The sequence below is a fragment of the Scyliorhinus canicula genome, chromosome 4, assembly GCF_902713615.1.
Source record: "Scyliorhinus canicula chromosome 4, sScyCan1.1, whole genome shotgun sequence".
In the NCBI taxonomy this organism is placed as follows: domain Eukaryota; kingdom Metazoa; phylum Chordata; class Chondrichthyes; order Carcharhiniformes; family Scyliorhinidae; genus Scyliorhinus; species Scyliorhinus canicula.
In genome coordinates, this window is record NC_052149.1 from 60535960 (window position 1) to 60549824 (window position 13865).

Here is a 13865-nt window from a genome sequence, read left to right on the forward strand (position 1 = left end):
GCGAAACATAGAGCACTAGGTCGCTGCTTGCATTTTCTTGTTCAGGTAGCAGTAACTGTCGATCAACAGCTTAAAGAACCAGGCAGGTCCTTGGCCTATATGGAATTTATTGCTTACAAAAAATGCAGTTGACATGAAGCTTTTGCGACAGGGTCTCTATCGATGGATACTTCAGGTTTTGATTTAGAACACAGTTTATACAGACCTTCCGATACAAATTCTGTAGCTTTAGTTATTCTATCTTTCAACAAGCTGTGTACTTTCTGTGACCCTTCCTTTCTCAATCCAAGAGGATTCAATGGTATGCTGTTTAACCTGTACTATCTGAATAGCTGTAAACTAGAGCTGTTAATAAATAGTGATAGCAAGCAAATGGACTATGCTACAGACAAGTCATTAGAAAACTGTATAAAGCCATTGCGTTAGCAGCAATAAATTTTCATGTATCATGGTGTATGTCTTCACTTGCAACATTGTCAGGTTGATTGGTTCCTTTGTTAGTTTAAGGAGCAATATATTGTCTCGCTAAAATTAACAAAGTTCAAAACCTTAATTAGACTTACTTTGTGCTGTACAAGGAACTTCACTTTGCACTACTTTGTGACTAAATGCTTACAAACTTAACGCTTGCAGATTCAGATTATGAGATTCTAAAACATTCAATGAATAACAAAATGACTAATTCTTTACATTAGAATGTGTAAATTTGAGCAAACGTAATTTTTTTTAATGCTAGCATTTTGTTAGCAAACTGGACAATGCAGAAAAATGCAACTAGCTGTGGGGAAAACACTAAATGGTAAAAAAAAATAACGTTTTGGTTGTTGAGTTTTTATTTTTCGCCCTTAAACTTAATAATTTAGCCACGTAGGTTCACCTATCTTGCTGCTGTAGAGTCTTTCCCAGCTAAACAAATGCAGTTAAACTCTTATCGCCTGCAGCACTTCTATGGTGAGGTTGGAATTAGTTAATGATTTTTGTCTCTCACATTTGCATCTTCTTCTCCTCCCTCCTGCAGATCTTTCAAAATCACAAATTTACCATGCATTCACAGACGAAATCGATCTCTCCCCAGCCAGTCTGAGTGCATCAATACCGCTATTGCGTGCCTCACAGATAGAACTTGCTACCTTAAGGATTAGGAGATCTTTGAATAAATATTTGATTAAGAGATTAGAATGCGGGCACACAAAAACAAGAAGTTTTTAAAGCCAGGAACAATTGAGGCTACCTGCGTGAGCCATCTTTTTTTTAAACCACAAGAAGGTTCGATTGCCCATTTATAATGTCATTTGTAAACCACAGAGCTTGCACTTGCTGGGGCACTCCAGTCTGCAATTGATGGTATTGAAACTCCACATACTGTCTCATCATCAATCACAGTTATGTGCAGAATCAGTTTATAGTGGATACAGGGATAATCCTGAATTTCTTGCACTTATCAATCTTACAGATTGTAAAAATTACATTTTTGTGCAGATTAAGTTCCTAATACATCAGCATTGTTTTCTGTGAAACCTGTCCTTTTATTCTGTAATCCGTACAGCTCTCTGAATGGAAAAAAATGCATTAATGGATCCTAAGGCATTTACAGACTTTGCTATACAAGGAACATGAGACTGGACTCAGACATAGTGCCAGTTTATAGCTTTTCACAGCAACTCTCATAATATACAAGTATTTCCAACAGCCTCCCTTGCTCACTGTTACATTTTTTTAAAAATCTGGTAAATAAAATGGATGCTGATTTTTTCAGAGAAGCTATGGTGTGTTATGTACTTTAGTTTTACTTTATTTGTGACTAGTATTAATTTATAGATTTTTTTTCTCTCATCTACCAATTTGAAAATACATCAACAGTTCAAATATATAAATACAAAAGTATATTTCAAGTATATATTGAAATTTAGATTCAAACAATTATTAAATGAAGTAATACTACTTTTCCAAGTTATGCAGAATGAAATTCTGTGGCATATAAGACTTTTAAAACAGCTGACACAAGCAGCTTTTTATGTTGTAAGCTAGAATTTATGTAACACTTACATTGTCTTTTCCAAAACAGCACTAAATAGTGAATGTAGACAGAAAAGTAAAATTAGCAGGCTGATGCTCTTCATTGGTTTTCAGAAGATAAAGAGGGTGACAACATCTCACTTTATGATTACTTGAAATACTATCAATTGCCAGGTATCATAAAAGGTTGCATGGATTTTACTTTCAGCTAACATGCAGACTTCCTGTATCTTTCAATAAAAAGTTGTATTCATTTTACGGCTGGAGTGTAAAGACATTTCTCAAAGATCCCCACGGGTGATTACAATATGCTGTCTGAAAGCAGCAAACTAATGAAGTTGACTGCACAGAGGTACAAGACCACAAAAAGCTACACTGAATACGGTAAGGTTCAAAGCTGCCCACCTGTGGCTGTTGAGGGATATTTACAAAGCTGGGATCCCGTGGTCCAACACTCACGAATCGGTTTGCAGGGGAGGTGCTGGGTGTCGAGTAGGCTGTGAAGGGAAGGGATACATGCGTTCAGGAAGCAGCAGTGGGTTGCACACAAACAACAAACATCTTAAGCCTTACTGAAAGGCAGCAGGGTCTATAGAAGCACTCACCGAAACATACTGGTACTCATTTTACAATGTGATTATGTTTTGAAGCTTGAAAAACTCCAGCTTCCAGTTAAAAAAGGACACATATACAGACAACGCAATGATCTTTTTTGTTGGGTGAGAATCACAGTGCTACAACAACCATACATTGTAAAACAGTAGCTAAACTTAATTTCATTGGGAATATATTAATATTGAAGCATGAATGTAAAGGGTCACAGAAAGTGCTACTGGTTAATATCCGTTACCTGTGATGCATGAGTCTGAGGAATAAGGAAGCAATATGAGTAAGTGAGATAAAACATAAATAGTAGAATTCAAATGCAAATATAGTTTAAGATGTACAGTGAGGGCAATGTTTTAGGATAGAAAATAATTAAACATTAGCTAATGCTACATATTGAACATTAAACTAGAACCTGTAGCAATAAAAACAACTTGTCCCCAGTTCTAAAAAAATTAAGAAGTGCTTCTGTGCTATTTCCCTCAATGATTCATGTGAATAATGGAAGCTAAATAAAGGGAAACAGGGCTGAAAAATAAAAGTAATTTTACAGGAGTTTGACCTTGCCTTGATTTGGTCTTGGATAACAGATACATGGCATTTAAAGAAGCTCAATTGGAAATTGTCAACTGAAAGGACTACAAATATTGGGATAAAAACTGTCCTGATCACCAAATGCAGCAAATCATAAATAGGTTTGCGAAAATTTCCTTTGGGTATGTCTCATAAATCAAAAATAGACTGTAAAAGAATGTTACGAATCATTCTAAATATTATGTTGCTACAGGTAACAGCCAGAATTCTTCTCACAAATTCTTCCTCCAAAAAGTTACCAAATACAACTTTGAATAAAGTGGAGCATAACATAACAGGGCAGCACGGTAACACAGTGGGTAGCACCTGCTTCACAGCTCCAGGGTCCCAGGTTCGATTCCCAGCTTGGGTCACTGGCTGTGCGGAGTCTGCACGTTCGCCCCGTGTCCGCATGGGTTTCCCCTGGGTGCTCCGGTTTCCTCCCAAGTCCCGAAAGACGTGCTGTTAGGTGAATTGGATATTCTAAATTCTCCCTCTGTGTACCCGAACAGGTGCCGGAATGTGGCGACTAGGGGCTTTTCACAGTAACTTCATTGCAGTGTTAATGTAAGCCTACTTGTGACAATAAAGATTATTATAACATTCCTTCACAGTTTGCTGCATACAAGTAAGCTGAGCTCTCATTACCATCCACTGTAGTGAGAATACTGTCAAGAAGCAAATGGTCTCCCATTGTATCTGTTATCTCAGCTGACTCAAGAACAGCAGCGACAAACCAGAGTAAGTACATCAATCTTATAGTTGCAAAAAAAATAAACTATAATAAGCCTCAGCTGAAAGTAAACATGCAAAGGTAACATCTATTAACAAATAAAAATGTGGTTCCTTACTAATTGTGGGAAGGTGGAATTAATAATTTACTAGCTCTACACTGATGAATAAAAAAAAAGTTTGGAACGATTATTAAACCATATTTATTGTCTCATTTTTGTTAGCAAAACATATTATTTTTTAATTCAATTTATGCTTTCAGCAGCATACATGTAGTATAAGTTTTCTACATTATTCCATTATATTTGGTCACTACTTACTTCAGATCACATTGCTTTTATCCATATATTGCAACCTTAATGCAATTCATTAGAGAATGGCACTTCCCAATCTATGATTATATCAAGCAGACAGAATTTTCTTGTGTTTATATTTTATCACCAACAGGGTGCTTGTAGATAGTGAGATGGTTTAACACATGATTGTGCTAAGAATGATCCTCAAACAATCCAATCTGTTCTTATTCTACCCCACTCTACTGTTGATCTTAGTAAACTCATCGTCAATGTAAATAATTTACCTCAGTCAAACATCATCAGAGATCCAGTTTGTGCAGTGTGTGGACTGCTGATTATTGATGCACTGTTCCGGTGATGGTGGGGGAACATTTATGGATCAACACTTGAAAGATCTGGAGAGACCTACTGAGGGCGGGGAAGTGAGAAAATAATTCTCTACTTCCCTGACATCGGTGGGGTGAGAATTTTCAACTAGGAGCATGATTGCTCCTCTTGGCTGTAAAATATCTCAAAATAAATCCTACAAGCACTTAAATTTCCCTGGTGTGGAGATGTCGGTGTTGGACTGGGGTGAGCACAGTAAGAAGTCTTACAACACCAAATTTCTCTGAGTGACCTTTAGTAGTCCCTATGAGAAATGAATGAGGCTTACTCTGGCTATTTGTATATTAAAATTGTATCCGAGAATGTAACATAAGACTGGATATTTTGAGCAAGCAACATCTTGATTTTAATATTCTCATCCTGGTTTCCAAATCCCTCCCACTACCTTGCCCCCCATTGTCTCCGTAATCAACTCCAAACCAGCAAAGTCAAAATAGATAAGTCCCCTGGGCCAGATGGGATTTATCCTAGGATTCTCTGGGAAGCCAGGGAGGAGATTGCAGAGCCTTTGTCCTTGATCTTTATGTCGTCTTTGTCGACAGGAATAGTGCCGGAAGACTGGAGGATAGCAAATGTTGTCCCCTTGTTCAAGAAGGGGAGTAGAGACAACCCTGGTAATTATAGACCTGTGAGCCTTACTTCGGTTGTGGGTAAAATGTTGGAAAAGGTTATGAGAGATAGGGTTTATAATTATCTTGAAAAGAACAAGTTGATTAGCGATAGTCAACACGGTTTTGTGAAGGGTAGGTCATGCCTCACAAACCTTATTGAGTTTTTTGAGAAGGTGACCAAACAGGTGGATCAGGGTAAAGCTGTTGATGTGGTGTATATGGATTTCAGTAAGGCGTTTGATAAGGTTCCCCACGGTAGGCTATTGCAGAAAATAAGGAAGTATGGAATTGAAGGTGATTTAACGGTTTGGATCAGTAATTGGCTAGCTGAAAGAAGACAGAGGGTGGTGGTTGATGGCAAATGTTCATCCTGGAGTTCAGTTACTAGTGGTGTACCTCAAGGATATGTTTTGGGGCCACTGCTGTTTGTCATTTTTATAAATGACCTGGAAGAGGGTGTAGAAGGATGGGTTAGTAAATTTGCAGATGACACGAAGGTCGGTGGAGTTGTGGATAGTGCTGAAGGATGTTATAGGATACAGAGGGACATAGATAAGCTGCAGAGCTGGGCTGAGAGGTGGCAGATGGAGTTTAATGCGGAAAAGTGTGAGGTGGTTCACTTTGGAAGGAGTAACAGGAATGCAGAGTACTGGGCTAATGGCAAGATTCTTGGTAGTGTAGATGAACAGAGAGATCTCGGCATCCAGGTACATAAATCCCTGAAAGTTGCCACCCAGGTTAATAGGGCTGTTAAGAAGGCATATGGTGTGCTAGCCTTTATAAGCAGGGGATTGAGTTTCGGAACCACAAGGTCATGCTGCAGCTGTACATAACTCTGGTGCGGCCGCACCTGGAGTACTGCGTGCAGTTCTGGTCACCACATTATAGGAAGGATGTGGAAGCTTTGGAAAGGGTTCAGAGGAGATTTACTAGGATGTTGCCTGGTATGGAGGGAAGGTCTTACGAGGAAAGCCTCAGGGAATTGAGGTTGTTTTCGTTAGAGAGGAGAAGGCTGAGAGGTGACTTAATAGAGACATATAAGATAGTCAGAGGGTTAGATAGGGTGGACAGTGAGAGTCTTTTTCCTCGGATGGTGATGACCAACACGAGGGGACACAGCTTTAAATTGAGGGGTGATAGATATAGGACAGATATCAGAGGCAGTTTCTTTACTCAGAGAGTAGTAGGGGTGTGGAACGCCCTGCCTGCAACAGTAGTAGACTCGCCAACTTTAAGGGCATTTAAGTGGTCACTGGATAGACATATGGATGAAAATGGAATAGTGTAGGTCAGATAGTTTCACAGGTCGGCGCAACATCGAGGGCCGAAGGGCCCGTACTGCGCTGTAGTGTTCTATGTTCTAACCCTCTAAGATATTTGTATTTATCATTAAACATTAGCTAATGCTATATAATTAACATTAAACTAGCAATAGAAACATGGCCCCCCCAGCTCTCAAAACTTTAAAAACTGCTCCAGTGTTACTTCCTTCAATGTTTTATATGAATAATTGAAGCTAAATAATTTTACAGGATATACTTATCATGAGCATCTCCAGATTTCATTGCTCCACCACTGGCCATGCCTTCAGCTGCCTCGACCCCAATCTCTGAAATACACTCCCTATGCCACTCTGCCTCTCTACTGCACTTTCCTCCTTTCAGACACTAGATAAAACCTAGCTCTTTCAACAAGTATTTGGCTATCTGACCATAGAATCATAGAATCACAGAATTTACAGTGCAGGAGGCCATTCAGCCCATCGAGTTTGCACCGGCGCTTGTAAAGAACACCCTACTTAAGCCCCACGCCTCCCCCCATCCTCTTTATCCCCGTAACCCCACCTAACCTTTTTTAGACACTAAGGGCAATCTAGAATGGACAATCCACCTAACCTGCACACCTTTGGACTGTGGGAGGAAACCGGAGCACCCGGAGAAAACCCATGCACATACGGGGAGAATGTGCAGACTCCACACAGACAGTGACTCAAGTTAGGAATCGAACCTGGGACCCTGGAGCTGTGAAGCAACTGTGCTAACCACTAAGCTACCGTGCTGCCCAAGTATCTCTTTACTTGGCCTTCTGTCATGCTTTGTTTAATAATGCTCCTGCGAAGCACCTTGGGATATTTCATTACCATAAAGGTGCTAAGTGGTGATGGCATTGCTGCCTATTTAAAGGTCTGCCTGAAAATGGTGCCTAACATCTCTTACTTTTCTCTCATTTCATCTCTCATTTAACAGGTGAGAAATGGGTGGCGGATGATTTGAAATATCCATGTGTATACAAAGGCACTTTGCTAATATGCCCTTTACAATGGAAGCATTTCTGAAGAGGGATGTGAAGAGAACTGAGCAATTTTCACATTTTGTAAATTTTATGGTTTACAGGCGAAAATATCATTAGAAAGAAAATCATTTCTAAAATGAAACAAAAGCAGGGATAATTTAAAGCTTTTATCTAGAAGCCAGCAAACAGATAGTAGAAAAAAATCTCCAATTCTTTGATTCAGATGGATGACTTTGATGGGCAGCATCTTCAAAAAGACAAAAGGTTAATCAACATGCTTTCAACACGAATACATATTTAGCTACACGTGATCTAATGCTTGGACCACTGCAGAAGGTCGGCATCACATATTTTCATAGAATATAACATGGTTTTTTGCGGAAGTTAACTTACTGGGTGAAGTAGGCGATGCAGCTCCTCCATCTGTAGATGTGGTGGTTGCTTTTGTGTCTGGCACTGGCAGAGGCACAGGCCTAGCCATAGGTGGAGGTGGTGGTGGTGGCAACATTGGGGTGGGAAGGAATGGATTATGGACTTTGCCTTGGCTGCTTCCATTGGGCTGTGGGACAGAGTGAAGTAATATTTAGTCAAGATCACACATGGAAATGTCTTTGTAAGCAATGATTAGAGTTAATGGAGGCACAAACATAAATGTATTGTGATATTAAAGGAAGTTAAACTACAGAATTAATTTGTAGCTGTACTTTTTGTCATATCCTGCACATGCTTTGGCCACCGTAAGAATAGTGTGCCATCTCAGCTTGGACAAGCTGGGGATCCAATATCATAATTGACAGTTTATGTTAATAACAGATCTTATACTACTATTTTAATAATATCTCAATTTTCAGTACACAGCTGTACCGCTGCTGATATATTCAGTATCAAACGCTGAAGAGAAATGGGCACACAAAGCATCATTAAGTCTTTAGTATCCCCATGGATGCTTTACATAATAATTTAAGCAGTTAACAATCAATTGTTGTAATGCTATGCATAAACAGCTCAAATGTTGTGATGGTATGCATAAGGCAAGTTTGTACATAATGTTAGGTACAACTGCCGATCACTCATCACGTGACCCTGTGATCTGGGAGTTGAGAGTAGGTTAAGCTGGAGGATGGACATATTTTGTAGTAGTTCCGCAATAATTAATTAGTGTTAGTAGTTTATTATTTTACTTATCCTAGTCATCTTATCACGCAGTTGTTCTACAATAAATTATTTAAACAAAACATTCATCATTGACTTCGGCCAGTTTACAGAACATGACATGGTACCAGGCTTGAAGATTTAATAAGATCTAAAAGATGCGGTACGAAAAAATCCGAACCACTAAAGATAACTTTGAAGGGCAGCAGGGCGGCACAGTGGTTAGCACAGATGGCTCATGGCGCCGTGGTCCCAGATTCGATCCCGGCTCTGGGTCACTGTCTGTGTGGAGTTTGCACATTCTCCCCGTGTTTGCGTGGGTTTCGCCCCTCCAACCCAAAGATGTGCAGGTTAGGTGGATTGGCAACGCTAAATTGCCCCTTAATTGGGTACTCTAAATTTACTAAAAAAAAAAGAAAACTTTGAAGGATAAGGAAGGAAATGCATCTTTGCTACTAACATGGCTTGCTATTGGCATTTGGTGCTCAACGCGCGGTAACATTTCGAAGCCCGGGATGGAAGGCATAAAGCCACCTCAACAGCTTCAAATTACCAGTAATGTATACGAGAATTGGAGGGTGTGTAAGCAACAGTTTAAACTCTATGTTGCTGACCTTGGTCTTCAGACACAGCCCTATGAGAGGCGTATCGCGTTTCTGCTTACCATAGCAGGTCCCCAAGCAATTGAAAACTTCAATACTTTTGCATTTGAAAACGAGGTTGACAGCAAAAGCTTTGAAAATGTGCTTAAACAATTCGAGCGGTATTGCTCCCTTAGAAAAAACGAAACTTTGAGCTATATATTCCGTACGCGCACACAGACCTGACAGCTTCCTCACTGACTTGCGATTGAAGGTGCAGTTGCGCAACTTCAGCACACTCCAGTTGTCAATGATGCAAGGCCAGATAGTTTTTGGAATCTCCAAAAATAAAGTGTGCGAGCAGCTTCTGCGGGAAGCAGACCTACAACTTGAAAGTGCAATTCAAATATGCCACGCTAGTGAACTTGCTGCAAAGCAGCTCAACACGTTGAATCTCCGTAATTTTGGCACGAAGGCAGAAGAGGCGGCAGACAGCATTAGTGTGGTGACACAGCTGAATTAGAAACATGCTCTCAATGCAGGTAGTCATTTTGAGCGGCCAATCCGATCCGATCCTCCATTTTGTGTCCGTGATATCACAAACTGCATTTGCCACGGCAATGCTCTGCATATGGAAAAACATGTGCCTTCTGTAATGGCGGGAATCATTTTTCAACCTAATGTTACACAAGGAAAAGGGCAGCACAGTAGCATTGTGGATAGCACAATCCAGGGTCCCAGGTTCAATTCCGGCTTGGGTCACTGTCTGTGCGGAGTCTGCACATCCTCCCCGTGTGTGCGTGGGTTTCTTCCGGGTGCTCCGGTTTCCTCCCACAGTCCAAAGATCTGGAGGTTAGGTGGATTGGCCATGATAAATTGCCCTTAGTGTCCAAAATTACCCGTAGTGTTGGGTGGGGTTACTGGGTTATGGAGATAGGGTGGAGATGTGGGCTTGGATATGGTGCTCTTTTGAAGAGCCGGTGCAGACTCGATGGGCTGAATGGCCTCCTTCTGCACTGTAAATTCTGTGAAATGAAAAGGCCTGAAGAAACAGAGTATTAGTGCTATTGATGAGGTGTGTCTAGAGGACACATTCTTTGCAGACATATGGGGCTGGATTCTCCGTTTGGGACTAAATCCCCATGCCGTCAGGAAAACTATGGTCTTTTAAGCCAGGAAAATTGGCATCAAAAGGCCACAGATTCTATGTTTTGCAGTGGGCTAGCAGGCATCCATAGTAGAGCTTGTAGCTCTAGCTGCTGAAACAGCCCCCGCACTTCTGGGTCAGAGGCCAGGCACACGATAACCTGTAACACGCAGACCTGGACTGGCAAAATAGTGCACCGCATTGGCTGCTCGTGCGCCCCGGACCGCCCGCACACATTGCCCCTAGCCCCGACTGTGGTGGCCCCGGACTGAGTCCGCAGCCACCATGCGAGGATCCTGGACAGTGGGACCATGAGAGTCCCACGCCGTCGGGAATTTAGCCGGTTGGGGAGAGAGCATCGTGGGGCATGCCTCAGGTAATGGCCTGAGGGGTGGATACTCCATGAGTACGCCAATTTTCGGGAGGGGACAGAGAATTTAAAAACCTGCGTCGCTCCCGATTTCGCCAGGAAAATGGATTCTTTGCCCTGTCACCGAACACGATTTCGGCGTTGGGGAGAAGAGAATACAGCCCATGATCTCCAGCAAAGACAAGGAGACTCGAGCCATTCAAAATAGCAATGTATTTGTATCAATCTGCAGCAACAGTAAATTGAAGGCAGATAATCATAAAGATAAATGGAAAGTGCCATTAAAGATAAATGGCACAGTGATAACAGTCAAGCTTGACACTGGTGCAAGGGCCAACCTCATCAAGCTGTCTAATGTAAAAAAGCTGGGAACTCAACCAAAAATAGTTACGTGAACGGTATTATTTTTAAAATACCAATTTAGAGTACCCAAATCATTTTTTCTAATTAAGGAGCAATTTAGCATGGTCAACCCACCTACTCTGCATACCTTTGGATTGTGGGGGCAAAACCCACGCAAAAATGGAGAATGTACAAACTCCACACGGACATTGACCCAGAGCCGGGATCGAACGTAGGACCTCGGCACCGTGAAGCAGCAGTCCAGAATGGAATTATTAAGAGATTACAATGGTAATGAAATCTCGCTGTTAGGAGCATGTGAGCTTGATGTTGATGTCAAAAACAAAATGCACAAGTTGAAATTTTCTGTGGTGGTGGCGGACCGTGAGTCTTTAATTGGAGATGAGGTGTGTGAGGAGCTACAGCTCGTCCGACGAGTCTATAGTGCATACAATTCTGCAACAGATCCTCATTCCTCAGGAGATGCCATACTGAATGATTTCCCTGAAAGTTTCCAAAGTTTTGGTACGTTTCAATACACGTACAAGATTCAGATGAAGAGAGATGCGAAGCCTGTGATTCATGCGACAAGACGTGTGTCAGCACCATTAAGGGATAAACTAAAAGCAGAGCTAGAGACAGTGACTGCCTTGGGTGTCATTAAGCTTCCTGAAGCCCCTATAGACTGGGTTAATTCGATGGTATATGTCAAGAAGTAAAATGAAAAACCTCCACGATGGATGACCAGTATTCGTGGTGTCAAACTAAGAGAAGAAACTAGAAGAAGACCATAAGACACAGGAGCAGAATTAGGCCACTTGGCCCATCGAGTCTGCTCCCCCATCCAATCATGGCTGATATTTTTCTCATCCCCATTCTCCTGCCTTCTCCCCATAACCCCTGATCCCCTTATTAATCAAGAACCTATCTATCTCTGCCTTAAAGACACTCAGTGAATTGGCCTCCACAGCATTCTGTGGCAAAGAGTTCCACAGGTTCACCAACCTCTGGCTGAAAAAATTCCTCCTCATCTCTGTTTTAAAGGGTCGTCCCTTTAATCTGAGATAGTGTCCTCTGGTTCTAGTTTTTCCTACAAGTGGAAACATCCTCTCCACGTCCACTCTATCCAGGCATCGCAGTATCTTGTACGTTTCAATAAGATCCCCTATCATCCTTCTAAACCCGAAGAGTACACAGCTAGAGACCTCAAACGTTCCTCATATGACAAGTTCTTCATTCCAGGGATCATTCTTGTGAACCACCTCTGGACCCTTTCCAAGGCCAGCACATCCTTCCTTAGATATGGGGTCCAAAACTGCTCACAATACTCCAAATGGGGTCTGACCAGAGCCTTATACAGCCTCAAAAGTACATCCCTGGTCTTGTATTCTAGCCCTCTTGACATGAATGCTGACATTGCATTTGCCTTCTTGACTGCCGACTGAACCTGCACATTAACGTTAAGCAATCTTAATCTTAAAAACCCAATGTTGCAGAAGATGAGAAGATATCTTCGCGAAGGATTGCCCAGAGAATCCGGCTCTGATTTCTACAATGTGAGAGCAGAGTCGGGTGTTGCAAATAGAGTTTTGTTGCAAAATAAGCAAATAGCAATTCCGAAATCTTTAAGATCAGTGGTTCTGAGCAAGCTCCATGCAAGAGCACAATGGATAGAAAAAGCGCAAAAAGAAAGACAAAGACACGGTCTATTGGCCGGGCATCCATCTGCACACAGTGCAGGAAGCAAACAAACTGCACATGGTGCGAACTGCTTCAGTTCCAAATGTTGGAGAAATCTGCTAATCCAGAAGCAGAGAAGCAAACATTCTGTCAAAAAAGTGGGCAAGGGAGAGATTTCAACGCAAATCCACAAAGAGGTTTGCCGATGAGTCTATGAAATGCCTCAAACCATTGTGATGCAACCACCAGATGAAGCATGCAACAGTCCGACAACATCTGAAAAACAAACAGATCACACACAAGAGAATGATACGTCAATCCATGATGATCAAACTCAAGCAACAAACACTAAAGAACATGAAGAACCATTGCCAATTCAGCAGACATGAGAAGATCTACAAGAATGAGATGCACGCCAGAAAGACTTAACTTGTAACAGATTGTAAAAAGAAAATTCTGAACATGTGTATAGTTATGCATATCATGATGAAATGTAAAATGTAATTTAATGCATGTAAATAATTTCACTTTTCCAAAGGAAAGGGGATGTGATGATATGCATACGGCAAGTTTGTACATGTTAGGCTCGAATTCCGATCACTAAGTGGCAGTGTAAAAATCATCACATGACCCTGTGGTCTGGGAGTTGGGAATAGGTTGTGCTGCAGGATAGACATATTTTGCAGTAGTTCCACGATAGTTAATTAGTGTTATTAGTTTATTATTTTCTTTATCCTAGTTATCTTATCACACAGTTGTTCTACAATAAATTATTTAAACTAAATGTTCTGAAGTTCTTCATTGACTTCAGCCAGTCTACAGAGCATGACAAATATGTTTTTTAATCACTTCAGTGAAATACAGTTGAAATTGTGGAAGTGTATACCATCTGTAAATACAATAAGAAATGCGATATCATCAGTGACTACAAAGGTGGCAAACAAACACAATGCAACTGTATTAATTACTATTTAACATTTTGGAAGCAGTATTACATAACAGGCGCGATTTAGCGGCTGCATTGTGCTCGAACAAGAGTGCAACGCAGCTGGTAGATCCCAGGTGAGGCTTCCTGCAGGC

The 13865-nt window shown here is 41.2% G+C and overlaps 1 protein-coding gene across 16 annotated transcripts in view; it reads right to left on the bottom strand.

Moving 5' to 3' along the window:
- Window positions 1-13865, bottom strand: part of nfia (nuclear factor I/A) — a 1014328-nt gene that overhangs the window by 53889 nt on the left and 946574 nt on the right. For 14 of the 16 annotated variants that reach the window (XM_038794333.1, XM_038794326.1, XM_038794335.1 and 11 more), the window contains 3 exons: window positions 7907-8072; window positions 2422-2513; window positions 2047-2067 (listed from right to left, as the gene is read on the bottom strand). In XM_038794333.1, the coding sequence (XP_038650261.1) occupies window positions 2047-2067; window positions 2422-2513; window positions 7907-8072 (279 nt within the window). The remainder of the gene's footprint in view (window positions 1-2046; window positions 2068-2421; window positions 2514-7906; window positions 8073-13865) is intronic. The other 2 variants (XM_038794324.1, XM_038794340.1) reach the window with 2 other exon arrangements.